Source organism: Dermacentor andersoni, chromosome 4 (genome assembly GCF_023375885.2).
Source record: "Dermacentor andersoni chromosome 4, qqDerAnde1_hic_scaffold, whole genome shotgun sequence".
NCBI classification, from domain to species: domain Eukaryota; kingdom Metazoa; phylum Arthropoda; class Arachnida; order Ixodida; family Ixodidae; genus Dermacentor; species Dermacentor andersoni.
In genome coordinates, this window is record NC_092817.1 from 6164461 (window position 1) to 6189428 (window position 24968).

At 48.8% G+C, this 24968-nt stretch overlaps 1 protein-coding gene and 1 long non-coding RNA gene across 2 annotated transcripts in view; both read right to left on the reverse strand.

Annotated features, from left to right (window-relative positions):
• Nucleotides 1-1316: 1316 nt before the first annotated feature.
• Nucleotides 1317-3387, reverse strand: LOC129386095 (uncharacterized). The gene is made up of 2 exons (XR_008613563.2): nt 2384-3387; nt 1317-1566 (listed from the first exon to the last, which is right to left on the reverse strand). It is a non-coding gene; the product is annotated as an uncharacterized lncRNA (long non-coding RNA).
• Nucleotides 3388-4654: 1267 nt separating this feature from the next.
• The window catches only part of LOC126535748 (uncharacterized), a 62816-nt gene continuing 42502 nt past the window's right edge, over nt 4655-24968 (reverse strand). Inside the window, exons 3-4 of the mRNA XM_050182530.3 lie at nt 16897-18957; nt 4655-6815 (exon numbers count right to left, since the gene is read on the reverse strand). Of these exons, the coding sequence (XP_050038487.1) occupies nt 6382-6815; nt 16897-18957 (2495 nt within the window). The 3' untranslated portion in view covers nt 4655-6381. The remainder of the gene's footprint in view (nt 6816-16896; nt 18958-24968) is intronic.

The window sequence follows — 24968 nt, forward strand, 5'->3', positions numbered from 1 at the left end:
TTTCAGCTTATAAGCGAAATCTTCAAAAGACTTGCCCGGCGTTCTAGCTGTCTCCCGAAAACGACAACGGAAAGCCTCTGCTGAGAGCCGATATTTCCTTAGCAAAACAGCTTCTACTTTCTTATAGTCATCTGATAGTCATGTGCGTTAGCCTTGCAATTATTTAGATTGCTTCGCCAGGAAGAAAGGTCAGAATTTGTTGTGGCTAACTCTCTAGTGCCAACCCGTTTTTCTCGCCGGTTCCTTAAAAAGTAACAAAAACAATCTCATCTCATTGCTTACCATGTACGACAGCATGAGATCCCTTATTTTCACTCCTTCACATGAAGATTTTTCATTTATTGAGATGTTATTTGCCGGCTCCCTGGCCAGATCGCGCTGCACATCTAGTTCCTTTAATTTTTAGTTCGTGAGCTCTCTGTTCCTCTCGTTCCTTTCTCTCTGCAACTCCCTTTTGATCACCTCTATGCCTTTCTTCTACCGCGTTTTGCTCAGCTCCTTGTTTTGCTTCTGCAGCGTTTTGTTCAGCTGTCTCAGCTCTCCCCCTTTCTTTCGCAGCGTTTTGTTCAGCTTTCTCAGCTCGTTTTACAGCGAAGCTCTATACCTCTACCGTCCAAGGAAATGTTCGTGTCGTAAGCAAAAAAAACTCCCAATACGTGAACCGATCCCGGAGGTAGTGCAATAACGGGCCGACGCGCAGCAGAGGTGAAGCAGGTGTTAAGCACTCCCCATACGTGGGCCGATCCCGACGATAGTGCAATGCCAGGCCAACCCGCGGCGGAGATGCAGTTCGCCATTAAAGGGCCCAGATACACAGCTTCGCTGGTCATCCTTCTTCAGAAAGTGGAACTGAGGTTTTCCTTTTAGAATATTTTTCGTATTTTAAATACTTTTTTTTTCTATCTCATCCCATGCTTCTGAAGTGTTGTACTTAAGACGCACTTCCCAGTCGCCTCAGTAATCTTTTGGCTCTCTCTGGCTTTTCCACACTTCAATTCCCAGCTCTTCACGTAGTAATGACAACTGTGGCTTTCTTCGTTTGCTTAATTCCATGGTCTATTCCGAACGAGGACTTTCTGATTCTGCTGTGACGTGTGCAAGCTTTCAACAAGAGCCTGCACGCACAGAAACTAATTTGCCGTTTTAGAAAACACACGAGCTAAAACCTGGAAAATTCTCGAAGTCAAGCGCTCACCATTCTGCTAAAGCCAGGACGAAGGGTGGAGTATCCCATTTCTGCCATCCATCGGATACAATGTCGACCGGGTGAGGTGGGTCTCCACGCAAGAATCGGGAAACGACGACAAAGGCGGGTATTGCGATGATCAAAAAAGTAGAAAAGAATTTATTGACTTCATTGGTACATGGTTGTGACCCTATCCGAGTCTCGAGCGGTTCTGAGTAACAAGGGGACCAGGACGGTCTTAACCCTTCGCGGTCTTGTGGTCGGCGATGTCTTCTTGGTATACTTGGGGAACTTGTGTAAGTGTCAGTGTCCTTGTAAGGTTGAGAAGTGCACGAGCTCTTTCCCTTCGCGTCTTCTCTTCGTCCTTCCCCTTGGGTCTGCTGAGGGCGTAATGGGGTGACGCTTTTTTGGGGAAGAGGGCAATGATCTCGGAATGGAAATGCACGCAGGAACGTTTCTTACACTTGACACGTCAGTCATAACAGTGTACATACAATTCGCTTACTTATTACGTATAGCGCCATAATTCAGTTATAGTTTAACGCTTCTGCCACGATGCGATGTGCCATGTGAGGCAATGCTCAAATCAACCCTCTCGGTGATTATGAACAATGACACGCAAGAGCACCTTAAGTACACACGTCTCCCTTTGTGTTCTGTGGACTACACAGGCAAACAGCAAAAGTGCAAGTAAGCTAACGTTGAACATCAGCTGACCACTCTCGTATTGGACTAAATACTGAAGAAATTATACATTCACCGCGAACATCACCGCTAATTATCGTCAATCAAAGCAAACATCATGCAAAGCTTCGATTACATCGATTCCCACATTGCGTGGGATCCGCCGATTTCTTTTTTTTTTTACACATTCATATCGCCGAAGCGCACCAACGCTCTGTAAAATGCTACCGCATTAACATTAATACACAGAAAAACGCCAGTAAAGCGCACCCCATTATATGCACAAATAATGCCATGTTGCGGCTTCTTAGAAGGCTTTATCCCTGGGCCAACAATTCTCATATTTAAACAAGTTCAAATACTTCATTTTATTTCAAATGCATTCAAATATTTAATATTTCAAACTCAATAGAACTGATTAAGATCGGTGCAGCGCTTCTCAATGAAAACCATGTGTTAGTCTCCATGTATTTAGATATTACCTCGCGAGCTAAAGATTCCCACCATACTTACTTTCTTTATGTCTGCTCATGTTTTTGTCTGCCGCTGCCGCCATGCTGTGCCAGATCTCCTTGGTCCCCACACGTTCCAGCGTTGACATTGAGTGTTGAGACGAATGACGACACCAGGGTATACCGGATATCTCATTTAGAAAAGTAATTAGGCAAAGACAGTCCACCGATAGAGTTCCAACTTTTTTAATGAACATTCGAAAACGTTCGTGTCGACGCATGCTCTTTCTTTCCCGACGTAGCTTTCCGGCTCTGGTTTGATCAACTGCGCTTTTGTTGTAGTTCTCTTTTTTCTTATAATTATTCTAGTTCCTGTCAAGATTTGTGGTAGAAAATTCGCATCCAACTGGCTGAACTTGACAGTGGTTCTGCACAGGCATTTTGCTTCAGTCACAGTCGTGTTCTGGCAATACAGTTTTCTTAGCTTCACCGACTTGTGCCTATTCTGTTCCTGAAATAAATGTTTCTCTTTAGGCAGCACGGAAACGCCCTTTACGAAACAGACCACCACTAAGTATAGGCAGGTTGCGAACGTAGTTCCCGCGCCTACTGGGGCGCCCCTCGCGGCGGCGAGCGCGGAACCGGCAGGATACGACCGGCCCGCTTCCGTTCGGAAAGCATGTGTGCGCACTGTTTCGCGCGTAGCTGTTGCCTTTTCTGAGCAATGCTGAAGTGCAACTCGAGCTGTTGAGTAGTGGGCTGCAACAGCACGTACACCAACTCACGAGGAACAAAGTTTTACAGGTTTCCAAGCCGACCGTATGAAGCAGAACGGCGTCAACACTGGATAGCGCTCGTCCGACGGCATAAGCTGTTTTATGTTCCGGCGTTATGCCAAGTGCGCTATAACGCTGAATTCTTTGCTTTTACATTAATGATGGCAGCAACGGGACACCTGCAGCCAGTGGCGTAGCTAGGTCGTCTGGCACCCGGGGCCCATAGGTCTTCCGTGCCCCCCCCCCCCCCCTCACCCGGGTTTATTCGAGGAAGGCGAGGATATCAACAATTTCCGTGTGTCTCCAGACGTATATGAACCTCCCCCCCCCCCCCCCACTGGCCCCTTGCACCCGGGGTCCACGCCCCCCCCCCCCCCCCCTTTGCTACGCCACTGCCTGCAGTGCGTACCAGGATATGCAGCAAAGTATTTTGTCCCCACACTGTACCGCAGTAGAGCTGTGGAACTCTTTCCCAATCCTCTCCCATTCAAACAGCGCTAGGGCTTGCTGAGAGATTTGAGGGGTTGCAGCCGGCTGAGCTGGCATACACCCTTCTGCGCCCAGCATATCAACGAAGGGGCAGTTGAGATCACAAAATTTTTGACAACGTGGTTTATTGGAACCTCCTTTGCACGCACTGAAAAATCGCAACTAAAAGTATCGCACTTCCAGTAACTTGGGCGAAAATATTTTCCCAGCGTAGTCTAACACAACTGGTAAGTTCATCGCTTTTTTTTGTGTTTGGGGAGAGCAACGTTAGAATACCTCTGGTAGGTCTTACGAGTCGTTCGTACGCCCCACGTTCTTGGATGAGATGTTTTGGATTCGTATTTGGCGTCCTGTATGTACAGGGAAACTACCGCGGCGTCCTTGCACTTCCCTGCGATGCCAGCACGGCAATCGCAGCTCCCCGCTAGGATTTGTCTGCTGTCGCCGATCTTCAAGAATCAATGTCGCCTATAATTTCATGCGTCCACACCGTAGATAACGAAGTAACTTACGCTGAGCTTCACGCATCTCGCTGGTGCATTATTTTTCGTTTGCGGAATAAACCTAGCAGTCACTTCCGATCAGTGCGAGGTCAACACTTCCCTCACGTCGTAGACGTGCCCCACTTCAAATAGACGACTTCCTTTCTCTAAATTCTTTCACGAAAAAAGCTATGAGGATCTTGTAATTCCCGAAACCCGGTTAAAATTAATATCGGCACGCTGTTTCGCGCCATCGCAGGACGCCAAACACGCAGCGCGGGTTGCTGACGCCGTGAGTAATCCTACCACATTCGCGCAACTATTCGTCAGATGGCGCTAGGGGTCGGAAAGACAGGGCGCCGCCTAGCACTTGCAACGTGCCCATAGACACTCCTCTGGGGTCGTCGCAATCTTTATTTGCTACTATACACCAACAAGCCGGGTAACATGTTAAGGATTCTCAAGTTTGGCTAAAACGCCTGCGTCACCAATTCCTTTTGCGACCCACACACCTGCGTTGCGCCCGCTCGACGTGTGATGCTTAATCGGTATTAGCGCAAAAAATACAGGCTGCGGGGACAAACGGAGCGAACTACAAGCTCTTTATTTTTTTCGCGGGACATATTATACATTTCTTGAGTGTAAATAAATACATATTTTTGCGTCGCTTGGCATGTTGATACAAATGACAGGCACTTCGTTGCTTCGATGAAAAAAGAAGAGCAAAGCAAGATGTCAGCACATTTTGAAAACAGGAAAGTATCAGGAAGTGACCTTGTGCTCGTTTATATACATGGAAGACGAGGACCCCGTATAAATAACACTTGCACTAATAAAACAACAACACAGACTATGCACACGCATTAACACGTACTTTCTAGAAAAATGGCCAGGCATGCATGAAAATGAAAGCACGGCAAGGAGTATGTCATAAAGGGAATAAAATAAAGGCGGCATAAGAATGAAGAATGGGGCAATGGTTGATCGCACTTGACGCAGCGCGGAATTTCTCGTTCAGAACTCGCTGTTTGCAGAAAACATTACTTTACGCTGCTCGGTTACACCGTCCACGCTATGCGGGCACAGCCAAGCAGAGTAGCTGAAGACGGTGGTTTCTCGAAGGCACTTCGCGCATTGCTAAATGCACGAATATAAAACGTAACAGAGCAACCGCTGCACTGTGTTTGTTCCAAGCTGTAGTGACCCTTTACGCTGCACATTCCGTCTTGCGAAGGCCCAATCACTATAAAGTTTGTACACGTGCTTGATTTGTACCAAGGCACCAGTTCACTGTCGTTCTTTAAGCGTGAGCTCGTCAGTACTGCGCGGGAGTCTTTTGATATGCTTCCGACGCACCGACCAAACTCCACATGATGTCAAGACAGGCATGATCTGATTTGCTAGTACTCGCTTAGTGCCGTCCTTCTGTCCGGCATGAATGAAATTGTGTTGAACGTGTTATAAAATGCGAAAAACAGATCAACGTAACAATCACATTTTCTACAATTTCAACGCTACGCTTCATTTGGCACAAAAAGCTTCCTCTAAACGTTTCTTTGCGATAGTCACCGGTGCGATAAAGCTCTGGAAAGTGCTCGCTCTTTTCAATCAACGCACCAAAGGAAGCTGGGCTTTTTACAAAGTAAGTAGTAGTAAAATAAACAACGAGAGCTATCGCCGGAGCTTTTTGATTGCCGATAAAAAGTGCTTAAAATATGAGATATAACCTGGTGCAAAATGCAGGCTACCAATTCCCAGCGCAGTGTCGGAAGTGTTGAAAGGACTCTATCTTGTCTGTCCAATTATTCAGCCACTAATCAATACAACCACGCAGGAGCTTTGAGTAGGATCTCTAGAGCAAATTTGGCTTCCTTTTTTTTCGTCCTTTATACTTTTCAGCAATTTCCATACGCACTTCTAGCCGAGCGATGTGTAGTATGCACCACTGAGCACACGGTGAATTGACCAAACACGATTCGTGTGTCAATTTCACACGCGTCTAGGGCGACACGAATGCCAACTGATTCCGCGAGGCATTCACGCCGAGTACAAGCAAAAGAAAGGCGGGTTTTCTTGGGACAGCGGCGGTGCGTAAAGGGAAAGAATAAGAAGCTCGTGTACCTTTGACGCATCTCAGGATGCGCTTCCTCCCAGTCTGGGGCAGTGAATGCTAAGTCTAACGCAGCGGCGTTAAGTCACGTCAGGAGCAGCCAACTCGTATACGACTCTCGGCAGGCGCTTCTTTCGCTTTTGTCGTGCTACGTGCGCTAGTAAGTATGCCGTCGGTTCAGACGAAGTGCGGTCATGGCCGCTTAACTCTCGTTCCTGACGCACGTCGGGTGCTCGCCAATCCACTGCCGCTGCCGGCAATAGAGGGCGTCCGCCTTGACATACTTGAGCCTGTAGCCCAGCAGACACTTGTAGCGGGCCAGCACGTAGTGGCTTTGCGGTGGTTTGGCGAGCACCTTGCGCTCGTACTTGTACACGTACGCGTGCTTCACCTTGGGTGCGCTGAGGAAAGAGCGGCCAAGCCTCCGGTCCTGCAGGCAGCTCTGGTCATACGTGGCCTTGTTTGACGAGTGCTTGCTGGACAGGTTCTTGGACTCGGAAGACTCGGACGAAGTGTCCTCAGTGCTCACCGTCGTGAGCGGAATGTCTTCCGAGGCTTGATCGCCGAGCATTTCGTCCTCGTCGTAATCGTTGTCGCCGGGATCAGCGGTGGTGCTGTCCTCATCTGTCGACAGAGCTGTGTGTAGAATACATGTGCGGATAGTTGTCAATCGTGCGTCAGTGAAAGTCTACATGCAGAAATCAATACAGTAAATCAGTCGGTGTTCAATTTGCCGAGCATAGTACATCCGAGAAAAGAAGAGAAGGTGGGGGGATGCAACAAATATTGTAGCTTGCAAAAAGCACCTTTCACCTAATAAGACCAATGAAAGTGGTAACAAGCTATGCCAAATACAGCGTCAATCAAATCCAAGTGCCGGTAGACTGTGACATCCGTGATTATACGCAAGAAAACGTAATGATACATTGATCAAGGCTTGTGTGGGGGCTGTTGGGGTATAGCGCAGGGTATTTTTATGAGACATACAAGACTCGCAAACATGGCTGAGAAAGCTCTCCTAACAACTGCCTTATTTCATGAAGAAGCACATGGGGAGTGCATACATGCGCAAGAATGTTCATGCGGAGAGGGTCATGCGCCTAACATAAAATCATCATCAGCCTGGCTACGCCCACTGCAGGGCAAAGGCCTCTCCCATACTGCTCCAACTACCCCGGTCATGTGCTATAACATAAAATATGGCGGTATAAAATCAATGACGGATTCATGGAGGAAGGAAAACTAGGAGAGGCCCTACCCCATCCACGCGCTAGGAGAAAAGTGTGGAGGAAATTACGTAGTACGTTCTCCTTTCTTATTTGCTGTTTTTTTTTTTTGCGTAGCAACCACGTCTTTCGGGCCACAATGGCGGCTTTGTTATGGTAGTGTGCGCTCAGGCGTGTTGCTCCGTAGGTTTCGTACCGTGGCAAAGACGCCGTGTGGGCAGGTTTTCGTTGCTCTCCGTGCTTTGTTGCACTGTGTTATCTGGACCGTGCTTCCGCGAATGTTGCTGTGACCACGTGGGATAGGAGGAACTAAAGTTCGTGAAATGAACGCGCATGCAACGCTGTACGCAACGTACCGTGCCACGGCAATGGATGAAGGAATATCCGCGGTAATTTTTGCCCTCATTGGCGGAATCATGCCAACGAGCCATCGCAGGCCGAAACCGATGCGTTTCAGAATCTGTACAATGAACTCCTTGCAGGTTCCTGCTTTTCACAGCGCATATGGGGCATTTGCGGCACGTAGAGCGTACGTCATGAATTCATGGTTTGTGTTCAGCAACAACTTGCTTTTGTGCATATTAAAACACATGTTGCTGAACTGTTGCTTGTTTCTCGCAGTACTCGCCACAGCACGAAATCTTTTAAGCAGAGCGCGTTCAAGGTTCATGTACACCCGCACAGGTGTACCTCAATACACGTACTGGTAGAGAGTTACGCAGAATATGTGCATTTTGCTGCCCTCGGCACCGTGCGCCTGCCAGCCGACGCTTCATCCTGGAAGACGGAAAAGAAGCGGCTGCTTTGACATAAGGAACGAATCCTCCCTACCGCAGGCGTATCTTATCTGTGCGCGCGAGAACCGCAGGGAAGTGAAAGCTAGCGGATGCGCTGCAAGAGTGAGCAAGGCTCCACAGAACGTACGCCCATGATCACATCAAACGGATGTTACATGGTCGCACGTAGGCCGGTTCTACGCGCGTACTGTTCTGCACCGTGCGCCGGCTATCGCAAAACTTTGGTTCCGTGAAGCTTCACTTACCGTGGGAACAAGGCACCTCAGGCCGCAGTCAATGAAGCTAAACGCGGAGTCAGAAATGACATTCTGCCTCGTCGCCGGCGCGCTGCCGTAGTGATACGCGGCCACCCGACGTTTGTTCAATATAGCAGGACAATACCTCAATCCACAGCGAGAATATGTGTTTGCGCTCATAAACTCCAAATGGATCGCAAATGGGTCCGTGTGTCGTGCGTGTCTCCAGGGCGTTCTTGCGGTGCAGTGAGAATGCGTACATTTTTTTCGTATAACCAGACATCTAACTCGCAAGTCCGTCTGAGAGCCCCAGGAAGCCCAAGCAGAGAAAAGTAAGTAGAAGGCAGGTGTTTTCTTTTTAAAGCACGCAAGAACTTGGCAGCGGCCGGTGCCTGCGGTTGATGAGAACAGTTCAGTTGGCTGGCATCATACGGCATGTTTATTTTTATAAAAGCCGGTAAAAGTAGCCGATTCGACCTCACGGCCCAATTTGCGAAGTTCATTATGAACTTCTTTCAACATGATTTCGGTAGCGGCAATGCAATGAGACATCGCGTTTGCATCCTTTTTGTTTAGTATTGCTGCGGAGCGCACGCGTCCCAGCAGCCCGGTTGCACGCAGCGCAGCGTGGTTTCGCGAGAAATGTAAAGAAGAGAGGAGAACTGGCCCGATAGGCGGAGCAACGCCATGACCAACGCCAACTTCGGGCTTCGCTTAGCTTCACAAAGAGTGACGTCAGGGTCCCTCCTCAGTTTTCCTTCCACCATGGACGGATTACCTTTCACGTTCTAGAGTCTATCATTTACTTTTTCCGCACTTTTCCTTGTTTAATTTCGACAACCATTTATGTCAACAGATTGAAACCGCGTACTCAAGCAGAACTGCGTATGTTTGTGTTTTAGTTTAAGAGCTCCCTATTTTGAAATTGTAAGTGTATACATACAAAATATATACTACACGAGTTAACAAGAAAGACAGGAAAATTGAACTAACAAACAAAATTAAACAGATCCGACGCCCTGCGGATATCGGTTTTACGCGAAGCAGTGTGCTGGTAGCAAAATTGTTTGTGATTACGCAAAGATTTATCCTGTGGACCAACGTGTTTGCGCAATAAGAACAGCTGTCTGTATGACACGAGCGTGTGCGTTACCAGAGCACTAACACGACGGCGACAACCGTCATGTGACGCCGGCGGTATGATTTATACTCGGGTCGTTCAACACGAGCTGCCCGCTGTTTAGGATCACGTCACAGTCCTTGTTTCTCTCGCTTGTAAAGCGAGAGAAACAAGGACTGTGACGTGATCAGTGACTACGTGTTATGCACTCGTACGCATACCCATGGCTATGTCATGAGTTGTGTGTTAAAACAACCATGTCATTTGCGCTCCGGCGATCATAATAACAATATGAGTTAATTTCGACTCATTGCATACAAACCTTCAAATCGCATGAAACATTAAAGAATTTTCGGCATGGGCCAATCATGAAGGCCGAGCAGTGTCGCGGAGTTTCTTTCTACGTAGCATCAGCTGCTACGAGGAAAGTGCTGGCAAATGTGGGCTGATACAGCGGGCGGTGAAGTCTAGCACGGCGTCTCAAAGCGCGTGCTGTCACGAGAAAAGATCACGAAACCCGTGAGGCACGCGTCAACGCAAGCGCCACACGACTATTTTCTGTGGCAACGCAGCCAAGGCTACGAAGATGAAGTGCACTCTTTTTCATTTCCTTTTCTTTTCTTTTTTTTTACTGAGCATGCGCATGTACCCCACGATACAAGCAACTTTAAGCTTTGTGCAAATTAAATCGTACCAATTATTATTTAAATTTTTGTTCAAGATTTAACAAATAAGCAGCTTGCTTAGGAAAAGAATTTCCGTTACTTGCTGTTCCTAGTTTTGGCTTTCTGGTATCTATGTCTGGTATGCCTGGTCCTGCCTGCAAGACGTCGCCACTACTTAGCGTAATAAGACAAAAAATTGCAGGTGATGCTTAGAAGTTTCTTAGAAGGTGAAGGCGAAGGCCTATTTCGACCTTCTGCTGGTCTGCTGTTGAACTAGGGGCCGCACGTTGCTCTTGACGGGCCGCTGCCGCAGCTTTAGCCACAGTCAATTCCTCCAGAACGGCGGTTACTACGAGCGGCTTTTTGAGCTGCTCCAGCCACTTCCGCCGTGGCGTACTTTCTCGGTCTTCCCCGCCCGCGGCTAGGGCCTGGTGGGTCGTCACCCACAGTGATGTGGAATGAAGCTCTGAGCTCACGTGGCGACGTATACAACGCGCGAGCGCGCTGCTGCGAGCGTGCTGCTGCCGTTTCCAGAACGTTCTACGGGCGCCGCAGCTGACATTTCCTTCCTATACTCCGGCGCCCTTCCCCAGAACACTCCTTCGGCGCTGCTGTTTTTATATTTTGAAACGTTTGCTGTTCAGTGTGTTGTATTGGCTGGTTTCAATGAATGTACGCACTGTTCGCTTCGCTTCGCTGAGCGCTTGTAGCTTCTTCCTTAAGGGGGTATGAGCAATTGCATGTTCTGTAACTCACAACGCGGCCTTAAGACATCGAGATCTAAGGCTTTTGCCTTACATATCCCAGTTTCGCCAGCACGGCCAAGCATCGATTGCGATAGCAAATTAGCAGGCAACCATACGAAGTATGGATAGTACTTTTATTGGCCGCATCAACTTGTAAATATTTGCTTGACAACTAAATTAACAAGCATGGCGTCAGCGTGCACAGCAAACCTGTACACATCAAACTCGATGACCGCGGACATTCGCCGTCAAAACGCTGACATTAGGAAATGCAGCAGCAGCAGCGAGTTGTCTGTCGCGTCAACGGAAACTGAGCTCCGAAACACACAGCACGCACAAAGCTACGAGCCGTCGACGCACCTAGACACTGCCCCCAACGCAGATCACCCTGGTTGTAGCAACCCCCCCTCCCCTGCCACCGGCGCCTCGCAACGTTAGGTGACTCGTGCGCGAAAGAAGACGGCGCGCTTCCCCTTCGCATTTGTACTCCTCGCGCGGGCTAGATTGAGCCGGGATCGTCGGCTGCCCTCGCACGCTTTCACTCGCACATACAGCATAAGGCGCGCGCTGACGGTGTTATCGCCCTAGGAATTTATATTGAACATCACGGCGACGGCAGGAATGCGCCTGGTGTGTCCATATAATTTCTGTCGCAATAAAAGCAGAAGCACGTGCGTGCGCGTAGCTTTGCCTGTGCTGCCACAGAAAGTCTTCGTCGGGTGTAGTGAGCTTTGGCAATTAAAATGTGCGCGCGAGATCGTGGTCAGAGCATTGGTGGGATGCGGTGCTCGAAGGCACAGGTCCGATTCTACTTCCGCCCCTTAGATTTACAGAGGTGTGGCACGACAGGAAAGACCTGCCTGAGAGTGAAAGAAACGCGCTACATGCACTCCACAAACATACGAATAAAACATTACATCTGCGCAAATCATGCGCAATACAGAGTCAGCGAATGACCCGTGACAACCGCAAGTAGCCTCTATTCGTTTTTCAAATAGTTCGCTTCAAATGAAAGTGCAGAAAAGTCACTAACGCGGAAAAGTTATCATGGTAACAAATTGACATAAGGAAAAGCACGCGAAATATCAAAGCCAGGATAAATAATAGCGATGTTATGATAGGAAGACATATACGCCACTCAGGTGGCATTAATTGTAACTAATGAAGGCACTACTAACAAGAACATCGCACAAAGCTATCATAGCTTCCCTTTGTTTATAAGGACAGGACAAGAGACCGAGAAATTGCTTCACAGATAAAGGCCACCTCTTTAAACGTCAAGACGATCACCATGTGTGGCCCGATGTTGGCAAAATTGTGAACATTTGATGAGGATATGTTCTACCGAAGCTGCCGGACCATGACCATGTACAATGTCTGAATAGTAGCCTCGTGCACGATATAACAAAACAGGATGTGTACGCCACTTCGAGACATAGAGATGTTGTGAGAGTGGGTCTAAAACCTACTCGACCTTTACGTTTGGTGAGAAGCGTAACAAAAGCTCTATGTTGTACTAAATAAATTGGTAATGTCGAAAACCTTTATCCAATAAAATTTAGTGTCTCACTTTCTTCAGTGCTAACAAAATACGTTCAATTGAAAGCTTCTTTTTACCGATTCTACAATGACATTCGGTGATAAGGTGGCACTTTGTGTAAAAGATATCAATTTTGTCACTCATTATTTCTTTCAAGCAACCATCATACTAGTAAATGTCTAGACGTTTGGTGTTAAGTGCTAAGATTGTTTTTGAGTCCTGCTTTAATGTTTTCGGTAATTTTTGGTAGTTGCACCATTCTTTGGAAAAATAAACAACTCTTGCTAGCACTGAGTTGTAGAGTATTCTTACGCTACGTCTATAAAAGCCATGAGATATTGAGGGAAGCTCTTTATAGAAAGGCAGATATTGTGTAAAGGAAGGAGTAAGGGGCTGCATTGGCTAATTCCAGAGGATAGTGGAGGAAAATGGGGAATATTTCAAGAAAATGTGTGTTTGAGCCTCAAAATTTTTTATAAAGGTGAGACAATGGCAAATACTTCAAAGCTTACTAATCGCGAAGCTAGCTTCAGTGAAATCTTTTCTGTAAGACCACTTCCTGAAAGGCTTGTAAACAATATGTACAAGGCTCGCCGATTGTTTGAAGGGCAAGGCGTAGAACCTGAGGTGTCACGTAGCGTTAGCGCATGGTGACAAATATGGGTGCTGAAAACCAAATATTTCATAGCGGTGCCTCGGGAATTTAAGGCGCAAGCAAGTGAAGTATGTGCTCGACTCTCTTTAAGAGGAATCTTTAGCTCGGGTGCTCCTATCTAAACACATGTAAAAGGGGAATTTCTTTTCCTCAGCAACCACTGCACGAAATTTGGCGACGTATGCTGCATTTAAAAGATGAACTTAAAATCTAGTGGCTGTTGCTTTCGAATTTTTTATTTATGTCGTCAATATATTTATTAAAAATTGGCAAAAATAAAAAATTTTAGACAACGAAAATACGAAGTTTACAACTCCATCTCAGCAATGAAAAATGATATGAAATGAAAGTCACGACTTTGGTCTCAGCATCATTCAAGGTGAGGCTATTGTCCTTGCTCCATCTGGAAAAAAAATGTAGGTCAGGCTGCAGGATTTCACAGTCATCAACTGTATGAATTTCCATTAAAATCTTGATGTCATCGGCGTATAGAAGGAATGAAAGATTCCGAATAGTGGAAAGAACGCCATTAAAATGGGAGTGGTCCTAATACTGATCCTTGAGGAATGCCAACCAGTTTCTATATAAAAAGAGACGTTTGACCATTGACGTTAACATAACATGCTCTATCAAGTAGATAACTGCGCAAGAGATTGAGTATTAACGAGTCAACACCAAAGTGCGTAAGCTTGATCAGAGGCAGTGAGTGCCTGACTACACCAAAAGCTGTGCTGAGGTGTCAACTTGCTCCCTTTAAAGTGCCGGCGCCGATATCTGCGTCATGAAGCTGGCGAAATTTGTGATAGTGGAGTGGCCGGTGAGAAATCCATACTGATTCGGAATCAGTGAGTTCTTCAGAGTAAAAGACAATATGTTGTGAAGAGCGAGCTCAAGTATCTTAGGCGTGGCACAGAGAAGAGAAATCAGGCGATAATTCGTGACATCAGTTTTAGACCTAGACTTAAATACAGGACAAACGCGAGCAGGCTTTCCACATGTGAAGGAAAGTGCAAGTATTCAAAGAGTCGTAAATATAGGCGTCAATATTGGTGCAAATATACTGTCGTAAGCATTTAGCATCGGGGAGGGGATGCCATCAAGACCGCAGAATATGGAAAGATTCAAGCAGTTAAGGCACTCGCTAATGAGCTTTTCATAAACAAACACAGGACTAAATTACGGGGTTTTACGTGCCGAAACCACGATCTGATTATGAGGCACGCCATAGTGGGGGCTCCGGAAATTTGGGCTACCTGGGGCTCTTTGACGTGCCGCTTAATCGAAGCACACGGGTGTTTTCGCATTTCCCCCCACCGATTGAGGCCGTCGTGGCCGAGATTCGATGCCAACAACGCAGCGCTAGATGCAGGCACAGTGGTGCGCTGCCGACTCGCACCAGCGTTAAAATCTGATGTTTCACATAAAGATAACAAATGGAAAGCGAAACTGTTTGGTCTTATACTCCTCTAGAGTCGAGAAAGCGAAAACACTTCCACATTTATTAGAGCGCTTGGGGATATACTTCGAAAATTCCGTCCGCCGGTCGTAGGTGCTCTTTTCCAAGAACGCACAATATGAGTTGTGATCCCAATTAAAGAGGCGTTTGCAGAGAGTTCGAAAAAATCTCAATTCTCTCTACTCATTAGGCACACGACTTCTGGATTTGGAGTGCGCGCGATCTTCACAGTTTAGGGCAGTTTATAAGTTCAGATGAGAAACAGTGGGGATATTCAGAGCATCTAGGACTGCGCTGGGGAATGAATTTGTGCACACTGATCAAAACAAGGTCCGTAAATTGATCTGCTTGGTCATCAACGTTGGTTTTGTCTGTGACAAGTGGTCTATTGGTGGTGGACAAGAAATCATCTACACCAACATAATCACCACGATTAAAAGCAAGGCGAGAGGATTCATTTATGTCACTGTGGGAGGTCGAAACTTATCGGGACGCACAAGGGAAATGCCCGAACGTGAGACACTATAATATGAGCTTGAATAATAACAATATATAATTATAGCTTGAATATACTACTAGTACCACTACTGCTACTACTACTACTACTACTACTACTACTACTACTACTACCACTAATAATAATAAGAATAATAATTTATTTCCATCTAGAAACGAATACAAAGACACAAGAGTTTCAGGAAACGCTGTCTTAGCAGCTGCAGATTGACAAAGCGTGCGTTAACGTCCGAATAACGCTGAATTTTCACCAACTAACTTAACTTTCTGTCGCTCTAAACGAAGAAATCAAGGACACTAGAATGCTACACTTTGCAGTGGGCACGTTAAGCCCTGATAATAGATTTTGATTACTCAGCTCAAAATGAGCGCGTACAGTTTAAGGGAAGAAGCTCTGCTCACATCTTTATTTCACACGGTACGAGTTGGTTAGCTTCTGCATTAGTGAGTTCCACACTTCAACACGCGACAGAAATTTGCGAAACGGGAATGTTTCGCTCCATGAACTTAACGACCACGCTGCGGTAGACTGGGCATGTGTCTGGCGACATCGGCTCGGAAATTGTTTCTCAAGACAACTTTTCTTTTTATCTTTCGCATGTTTGCACGCGCTACTGAAGACATTTTATTCCCTCAATCAGCGAAAGAAGTTGATACACAAAAGAAGCCAGAACAGCGCAGATCCAAGGTGAACCAGCTGAAGACCCCAAGAGTCGAACAAGCACCCCAGCCAAACTAGTAGTGCTTGTTCGGATATTCCTTGCGCGCACTTGGTTCTCGGAGCCTGGGCTGGCGTGACTCACAGATCAACCACGTCCCTGCGCCGCCTCATGTTTGGAGTAGCGTCAACAAACATACGCTGGGGCGGCTTCTGAACAGGCAGGGTGTTTATTAAACAAGGATGACTCTTTCAGCACACCTGCCATTGCCGGCAATAATGCTTATGGTTTCGACGAGGCATAAAGACGGACATTGTTCTACGAACCGGTTCGTTAGTGTGCTAAGCCTTCAAGTGAGAAAAAAGAGCTGCGGCAGTATTGTGGTGACTCAGGCTTGAGCTAGAAAAAAAAAAAAAACACGACGCTCTTGTATATCCTAGCCGTTCACGTGTGCGCTGACTGTTTTCGCTGGCTCGAAGAAGGCCTTTAGTGTGAAACTATGACGGGCCATTTGATTCAGTAACGCGCTTGCTTGTCCAAGGCGGAAGCGACTTTAATATCTGGATATGCGGGTATGAGGCGCTTTTACATTCAATGTCAGTGACATTTGGTGCACAGGCAGATACTGTTTGGGGGAAATGTCCCTAACGTCGATAGTAAACGGGTTGCATGCTCTTTAAAGAGCATGCAACCCGTTTACTATCGACGTTGTAAGCAAAATGTAAGCAAAATACGCGCCCCGCATCAATTGATACGGGGCGCGTATTTTGCTTAAATTTCCTCTCACCTGGGTGTCGTTCTGTCGCATTAGTCGTACAGTCAACCCCAAAATTTTAAGTAACACGTAGTCTGAGAAAAATTTGAATATCTGCGCAGCCTCGAACGCAGCCTACTATTCGCATTTGCAGCCTCTGCAATATATGGGAACAAGATTGTAATGTTCGGTTTTACCGACTACTGTTACAGGCTGCTCGGAAATTGAACGTACTCTGAGATACCGTGGTCCGTAAATTTTTGTGGTTGACTGTGCCAGTTTGGTAGTTTAGCAATAATTTTCGCTATGAGTTGGTGTGACGCGTCGCTACCAGCAGGCGTACTTACACTTGGCATGTTGAGATGCCTGGCTGCGGTAGCGGCTCAGGAACTGGTTGGCCCTCTCCGGGTCGGTCTCCTCCTTGATGCGTGCCTGGCGCAGGTCCCTGAGAAAGCTGGCGCGCAGCTCCGGTGACAGCCGGCTCATGAGTTCCATGTCCTCTCGGCTCAGTCTCAGCGCTCCGCTCGTACCCTGCTCGCTCCACTGGTGGCCGTGGTGGTGCCGGTGCCGATGGTGCACCTCCTCGGTCGGTCTGCTTCTCGCCTCCTGGAGCGAACCACTGCGCTGGGCCATCTCGTACTGTTGCCGCAGCAGCTCGGTCTGCTGGCCCGCCTTTTCGCCCGTGAGAATCTGCACGGGCCGTCCGAAGTGGTCGAACGGGGGCGAACTCGATGGTCCGGGCTGCACGGGCCTGCGATCAAACTCGACCGGTCTGCCCTCGGCGTAGTCCGGCTCGCTAGGCCTCTTGTTGAGCCGTGCCTGGTACTCCTCGTACTGCCTCCGGAGCATGGCCTCAGCCTGGGCAGCTTTGTCCCCCGTAAGAACCTGCACTGGCCTGCCGAAGTAATCCACGGGCCTCGACGTGACCAGGTGCCTTGCAGGAGGTGGCGTGGGTTCTCTGTCTCCTCGTTCTCGCACGGCAATGTCGCCTCGCCGATCGTCTTCGCTCACCCCCCGCCTCGGAAAGTACTCGGCGTCAGGACGCTTGCGGGCCTCCTCGAACTGGTTGTCCCGCATCCTCTGCTGGACCATCTCGTACTGGCGCTTGAGAAGCGCCTCGGCCTGGGCAGCCTTCTCGCCTGTGTGGACCTGTACGGGCCTGCCGAAGTAGTCGATCGGCCGTGACGTCACGGGCGCGTTGTTGGGCGGAGGAGGGTCAAATCGCACCGTCGATTCCGGACGACCCCTGAACTCTTCGAGCTTAGCGCGCTTGTGCTGCTGGGCCATCTCGTACTGGCGCCGCAACAAGGCCTCTTGCTGGTGCGCTTTCTCTCCGGTGAGCACTTGCACTGGACGACCGAAATAGTCTACCGGGGAGGAGCGTGAGGCGCCGGAATTCTGGTCGTACGGTTCGCGATCGCCCTTTGGTCCCCTTTCGAAGGTCACGGTACGCGGAGGAGATCTGCTGCGGTCTTCCTCATCGTCGTAAGGACTAAGGTCGCCTCTGTGTGTGGAACTGTACTGCGTTGTGTCGAGTCGGTCGTCGTCGTCTTCGTCGTCATCGTCATCCTCGAGATCATAGTCGTCCTCTGAATGAAGGTAACTCCTTTTGAACGCACGGCTGACCGTCTTGTGAGTCGTCGTTTCCTCTTTATCAGAGCTGAGTACCTGGCCACGATCTTGTCCGCGCCTCTCGGCACTGTATCCTCCAGAGAGGCTCCTCCAGTAATCAGGTATGTCCGACTGCTTCCGCCAAGCTTCCTTTGGTGCAGAACCCGTCGCTGGTATCGGAGTACTTGAAGACTCAGTGGACGGCTCGACGTCTTCTTCGCGATCGTCTTGCTCCGCTGACGTACTGGACGACGCATGCTCTCCCGAGGAGGGATGGCGGCCCTTCGCCAGCCTCGACACGGAGTACCTTGCGCTGTTGTGCTTTGGGATGTCCTCCTTCCACTCGTAATACTTTTTCAAGTGTGGTGAGCTGTCGGCCGAATGCGACGTCGCGACGCTGTGATGCGAGAAACCGTGCTTCTCTACTTCTGAAGGTTCGGGCGTCGGCACCTCGTTGCCTTCGTTTGCGGTGTCCGATTCCAGTGCGTCTCTTTGCATAGACTCGCGAATGGCCCCGCTATTTTCCCTGCTGCTCCTCCGAGCGTCCTGTTCCTGGCGGTGCCTCATCTCAGCAACCGTGAGCTCATCGTCTATTAGCTGCTGCTCGGCGGCCGTCCTCTCGAGTGCCTCCTTAGACCCGCTCATAGAGAAGACGCGCTGATGCGGCTTCCTCCATCGGCCGTTGATGAGCGGCAACTTGTCCTCCTTGTACATGGAGTCCCACTCGAACGGCTGCACGTCGCCATGGCCGTGTTTCCCCTCGCCATGGTGAGGCAGCTTCGTGCCACGTCGCGTCGCTGCGAATTAAAAGAAGGAAACGTCAGATCTTCAGAACATCTTCAACTGCGCAAACAAATTTTTTCATCGTATACCAGTTTTAGCTCTACGTTTTGTGTGTGTCGCGGAGTGTACAAATTTAAAGAGTTTTTTTATCTTGATTCAGCGTGTACCTCAGCGCTATCTCTAGCAGACTTATAGAACGTCGAAAAAATACGGAATTATATTGGTTAAAGCCAAGAGCGAAGTCATAGCGTTATGCCTAACGTGTTTTATTAGCCGTGGTGCGCAGAGTGTGCTGTTGTGCGACCATGGTGATAAAGAAAAATCGGCTGGCTTTCTCATAAAGTGTCGACCATATGATCAACACCGAGTCCATTGTCGCAATAAGTTAAGCCAAACGGACACAATTTTAACCGCGAAGCTGTTTAAGCATTCAGCTCTGACGTGGAGCATTACCAGAAAACAGCCCAGCTGTGCGCGGCCTCGCGTTGCCTACCAACTACCTGAGACAGCACCGAGCCACATAACCTCCTCGCACCCCATGTGCGTAGGGCGGAGTCGTGACGTCACGGGCGAGTAAAAGCTGGGAACAGCCGGCGCGGCTACACACCTCTCGCCTTCTCTACTCCGCGCGTACATGCTGCTTCTTTGGGAAGACCGGAGCAAGTCCGGACGCCCGAAGAAGAAACGGCTGGCCAGGTAGAGGGCCGTGCTGCCACGCGAGAAGCGATGCATCGCCGCCATCCGGAACACCGCGCCGAAGCTGCGGCTGAGCAGAGGCGACGCCGAGTCCAGGATCCCGAGTTTCAGTGCAGGGAACGCGAGAGTCGGCATCTGAACGCTCGACGTCGCCGACAAAGCGATCCCAGCCTCCGACTGCTAGAAAACTTCCAGCGTCAAGCGCGCCGAGAAATGGGGCATGCGAACGGTCGATCCAGCGCGAATTCCTCGGCATAGAGTTTGGGCGCAGCTGTCGCGACTGTGACCGACTTTGATTGGATGTGAACTTGTCCACCATAAACTCCGTGCGCAACTTTGAATAGTGCAGTTTGCCATTAGAAGTGCTTCGCGAAGCCTTCCCAGAAACATAGAAACCTGCAAAAATCTAGAAAATGATTAGAAAACCTAGAAACGACTTAGCCAAGCCTACCAACAACTTAGCAAAACCTAGCAAAACCTAGCATAACCTTGCAAAACCTACAAACAACTTAGGCAAGCCAAGTAAAACCTAGGTGATCACAAGCTCCACTGTTGACTCCAGCCTTGCACCACTAGTGCAAGCTGCACATGTTTATTGTATAACAAAAATAAATGGTCCATGCAATAGAACTGCGATTTCGGCGAGGTGTTAATGCTTCGTTCTGATATAAGCAGAGCACAAAACCGAGCATGGATGGAAACAACGGTGCCCCGGGAGGATGTACTTTGACAGCCCTACGGTATTAACGCGTTATGGGCGCCGTGTCGCAGAAGATCAGCTGTCGGCGCCGTAGTCAGCGTTGGCGTCCCGCGAGCGGGAATTGCCCTACATATTCCATACGGCACTAAAGTTCTTCTATCACTAAAGTTGCTGACACCTTGTCTTACATTCTTGACACAGTTATTCCTCGGAATGTTGACAATGACAACCCGCCAACAAAGGTCATGAAACAAAACACCGACATCGCATGTCTTTTATGTTAAATCTTGTCAGACTTAAATATTAAAAGTGCGAAACAATAACAGAAGCCACCACAAGAGCGCCCGTTTCTACCAGAGAGCTCGCCCTCGTGCATAGCATTCACTGACTGCGTTACCCGGTAAACATTAGGGACTTGTCCGCTATTCCGGCAAACGGTAGTAGTTGCGTGGATTTCCGGACAGGCGGGGGCGTAAACGTGAGCGGCCGGAACGGTGCAGCCGCCTGGTGGTGTAGAGTACAACCAGAAAAACACAGCGCTAAAATGACTGTAACCTACTATATTCTGCTTCACTGCTGGTGCACATTTACGGCAGCGGCGTAATTGTGAACACGATTACGCCGCTGTCGAAAATTTTCGCCAGCAGCTAAGCAGAATATAGTAATTGACTCTGTGTGGTTCAGCTTAGCACCACCAGCTGGCGCCACCAATCTGGACCCGCTCTAAGGTCCCTCTCACGTTTCCATCTCATCCGGCTAACCGCCCGCACTTGCCAGAATACCGGACGCACTTGTCTGTTGTGGTTAGGTATAAGCTGCAGTTGCGGGGAGGTGTGATAAGCAGTCAGGGATCTTTGAATGCCATCGCGTTTCACTCTTCAAGGCGAAGGTTAAGCGTCCTACAATTTTTTCCCTTGTAGACAGCAAGCTAAAAAAAAGCGGCCGTGGCTTAGCTTGGTTAAGCCTGGTGATTGCGAAGCAATAGTAGCGCCCCTGGTGAGAGGAGCGGGAGTTAGGCCGCCGTTGGTGGCTACCGCCTCACCTCGTGACGGCGTGAGATGGGGCCCCGTTTTTACACAGCTGGTGTGACGTCACACCGACCGTAGCGCCCCTGGTGAGAGGAGCGGGAGTTAGGCCGCCGTTGGTGGCTACCGCCTCGCCTCGCGACGGCGTGAGATGGGGCCCCGTTTTTACACAGCTGGTGTGACGTCACACCGACCGTAGCGCCCCTGGTGAGAGGAGTGGGAGCTAGGCCGCCGTTAGTGGCTACCGCCTCGCCTCGCGACGGCGTGAGATGGGGCCCCGTTTTTACACAGCTGGTGTGACGTCACTCTAGGTCACGTGGTGTGACGTCACGCAGCGAGGTCACGCTAAAGGTCAATGGTGCCTACCACCGCCTCGCCACGGAACGGGCTGAAGTGCGACCTAAAGTAGTATCGCTTGGCAATAATAACTCGATCTGATTTGTTGTTTCTTGACGGAACTGTACGTATATAAACTGTTTGACGTCAGGACTTCTTCGACAATCGCATTCGTACGTTGCGCTATAAAAGTGTCTTTATTACACAGTGCACAATAATTTTTACATAACACGAGTGCATCTGTGCCGCTTCTTCTGGTTTAAATTGTTTTTCATCAAGGTGTCTTTTTTTAGACTTTATATGTTTGCATGTTCGTGGTATGTCCGTGCATGTTTAGGCAAAACGGGTAGTTTCCTTTTTTGTAACTGTGCTGTGGTATACTTGGTTTTAGTATATCCCACATTCCCATTTGCCTGCAGTCGGCATAAGCAGGCCGTGACCTTGCTTCGACTCAGCACGACGAGCTTCATTCTCCGTTCTTCGTCAATTCAGCTGTTCATTTGATTGCCGCGGTACTCCTTTGGGTCGAGCGACAGCTGTCTCCCACACCATCGACACTGGCTCTCATGCTCCTCTGCGGCAGCGACCTTTCCGGGTTTTAGCCACAGCGAGACGAGTTATTGATGAGAAGCTGACCGACATCCTCACTCGAGGCGTTACTCTGCCATCAAGTAGATCACCCGAAAAGATCAACCGAAAAGAGGCACTGCGTAGCTGATTTATTTATTTATTTATACATTTATTTATTTATTTATTTATTTATTTATTTATTTATTTATTTATTTATTTATTTATTTATTTATTTATTTATTTATTTAGTTAGTTAGTTCAACACTCTCAGGACCCGAGGCATTACAGAGAGGAGGAGCACACGAAATCGGCGGCAGTTTTCTTAAATTTGTTGACGTCGGTGATGGCAGCGATGAAGACAGGGAGATGGTTCCAGATATTTCCAGTTCGAGGAATAAATGAATTTACACAAAGGCTAGTTCGGCATTGCGGCATTCCTACCTTGAAGTTGTGGTCAGTGCGTGAAGATATATAAGATGGAGAGAGGAGTAATTTATCTTTGAGAATATGGTTGGTGTAATAAATTCTATGAAAAAGACAACCAAAAATATTTACGGCGCGGAGAAAGAAAGGAAAGACCAAGTGCAGATTTCATTGCAGATACGCTTTCTGTTCAGGAATAATTTCAAACAATACAACGGGCGGCGTGGTTTTGAACAGGCTCTAAAATGGTAATTAAGGTTATCTGATTAGAATCCCAGATGGAGCAAGCATATTCTAGTTTAGGTTTTATTAACGTCCTATACAGATGAAGCTTAACGGTGCTGTTAAAAGCTATGAAATGGCGCCGTAAGAATCCGAGCGTGCGGTTAGCTGGTTAGATAGGCCTGTGGCCAGTCGATGTACTGTGTTCATATTTCCATTGTTTTGTGCAAAATTTCGCTACCCTCATTGCACCCCTGACATAGCTGCTTGCCAGCACCAGTGACCTTTCTACCAGCTCAGAAGAGTGTGACCCCGCATTTACTACCTTGCGTCGTCTACTTACCTCACCACCAATTTAAGTCACTTCGATCCGAATGCTCCTACGGAAATTCACACTGACGCCAGCGGCCTCGGCCTGGGTGCACAACGAGAACCTAGCTTTGGCGAGTACCTCGTAACGTACGTCGTAGCCGAACTCTCGCCAAAATTGAGGCGAGCCTGTGGCTGAAAAGGAACATTTAGCCATTGTGTGGGCTGTTGTCCTAATTTCGGCCTTACGTTCCCGATCGACCTTTCAACATCGTCACAGGACCACCATGCGCTCTGCTGAATTCCGTCCCTCAAGTATCCTTCTGGCGGCGTAGCGCGACGGACCCTACGTCCACAGGCACACGACCTCAGGGCGAGTCTCGGGGCGCAAACATTCTCACGCCGACGCGCTTTACCACGTTCGCGATTCCACCCGACAGCGCTTCGCCCCGGACGTCCGCTCTGTTACCTTTGCATATTATCGACTTAGCTTCAGAGCAGCAAAAGGACCCACGGATAGCCACTCTTCTGAACCTTATGAACGTGCGCTCCACCGTCAAGCATCACATTTCACAGTTCGAGATGGACTTCTTTGCCGCCTAAATTAAATTAAGATTTAATTATGGGGTTTTAATGTCCAAAACCACTACCGGATTATGAGGCATGCCGTATTGGAGGACTTCGGAAATTTCGACCACCTGGGGTTCTTTAACGTGCACCTAAATCTAAGTAAACGGGTGTTTTTGCATTTCGCCCCCATCGAAATGAGGCCGCCGTGGCCGGGATTCGATCCCGCGACCTCGTGCTCTGCAGCCCAACCCCATAGCCACTGAGCAACCACGGCGGCTATCCGCCTAAATAACCATTGCGATGACGGAAAGTGGCTTCTAGTGGTCCCACGTAAACTCCGTAGCGATATCTGCGCTTCATTTCACGCCGACCCGCAGTGTGGCCATGGTGACGTGTCCAAGACCTACACGCGCCTTCGACTTCGATATCAGTGGTGGGGCATGTACAATATCGTCAGAAAATACGTCCGCTTGTGCACCGATTGCCAACGTCGCAAATATGGCTCCTCCTCCTCCAGCCGCTCCGTTGCAGCTAATTCCATGCCCAGTCTGCCCCTCTGACAGTGTCGGGATTGAGTCATATTGTCCTCTCCGACCTACGCTTGCTGGCAACCGCTGGGTTGCGGTCGCGGTTGGTCACCTGACGCGACATGCGGAAACCGATGCCCTCCCAGGGGCCACAGCGCATGACGTCGCTTCCTTCATCTTCCATCACATCGTTCTACGCCATGGCGCTCCTCGTGAACTTTCTTGTCAGGTGCGTGTTTCTCTCTAGAGTAGTCAAGTCATCAATGCAGCATTACACCTCACAGCACCACCACCTATCACAGCCAGTCCAATGGCCTGACGGAACTGTTCAACCGTACTCTCGGCGACTTGCTGTCCATGTATGTCGCCTCGGAGCATTCCATAGAGAACCTTGTTACAGCGTTCGCAACGTGCGCCTATAGAACACCGCCAAACAAGCCACAAACGGATTCTCTCCGTTTTTCTTCGCTACGGCCGTGAACCTTCCTGCACCACAGACACAATTTTTTTCCATCCGCCTCTTTCATGTTCCTGTGCTGCCCTCTGACGCACGCCGCTGGAAACGTTTTGGAAGGGTGTCGGGGATTTCGCCGGTTGATTTGTGTACCTGCGCCCATGTTGAGTGTACGTCGGTTGTGCGGTTCGTG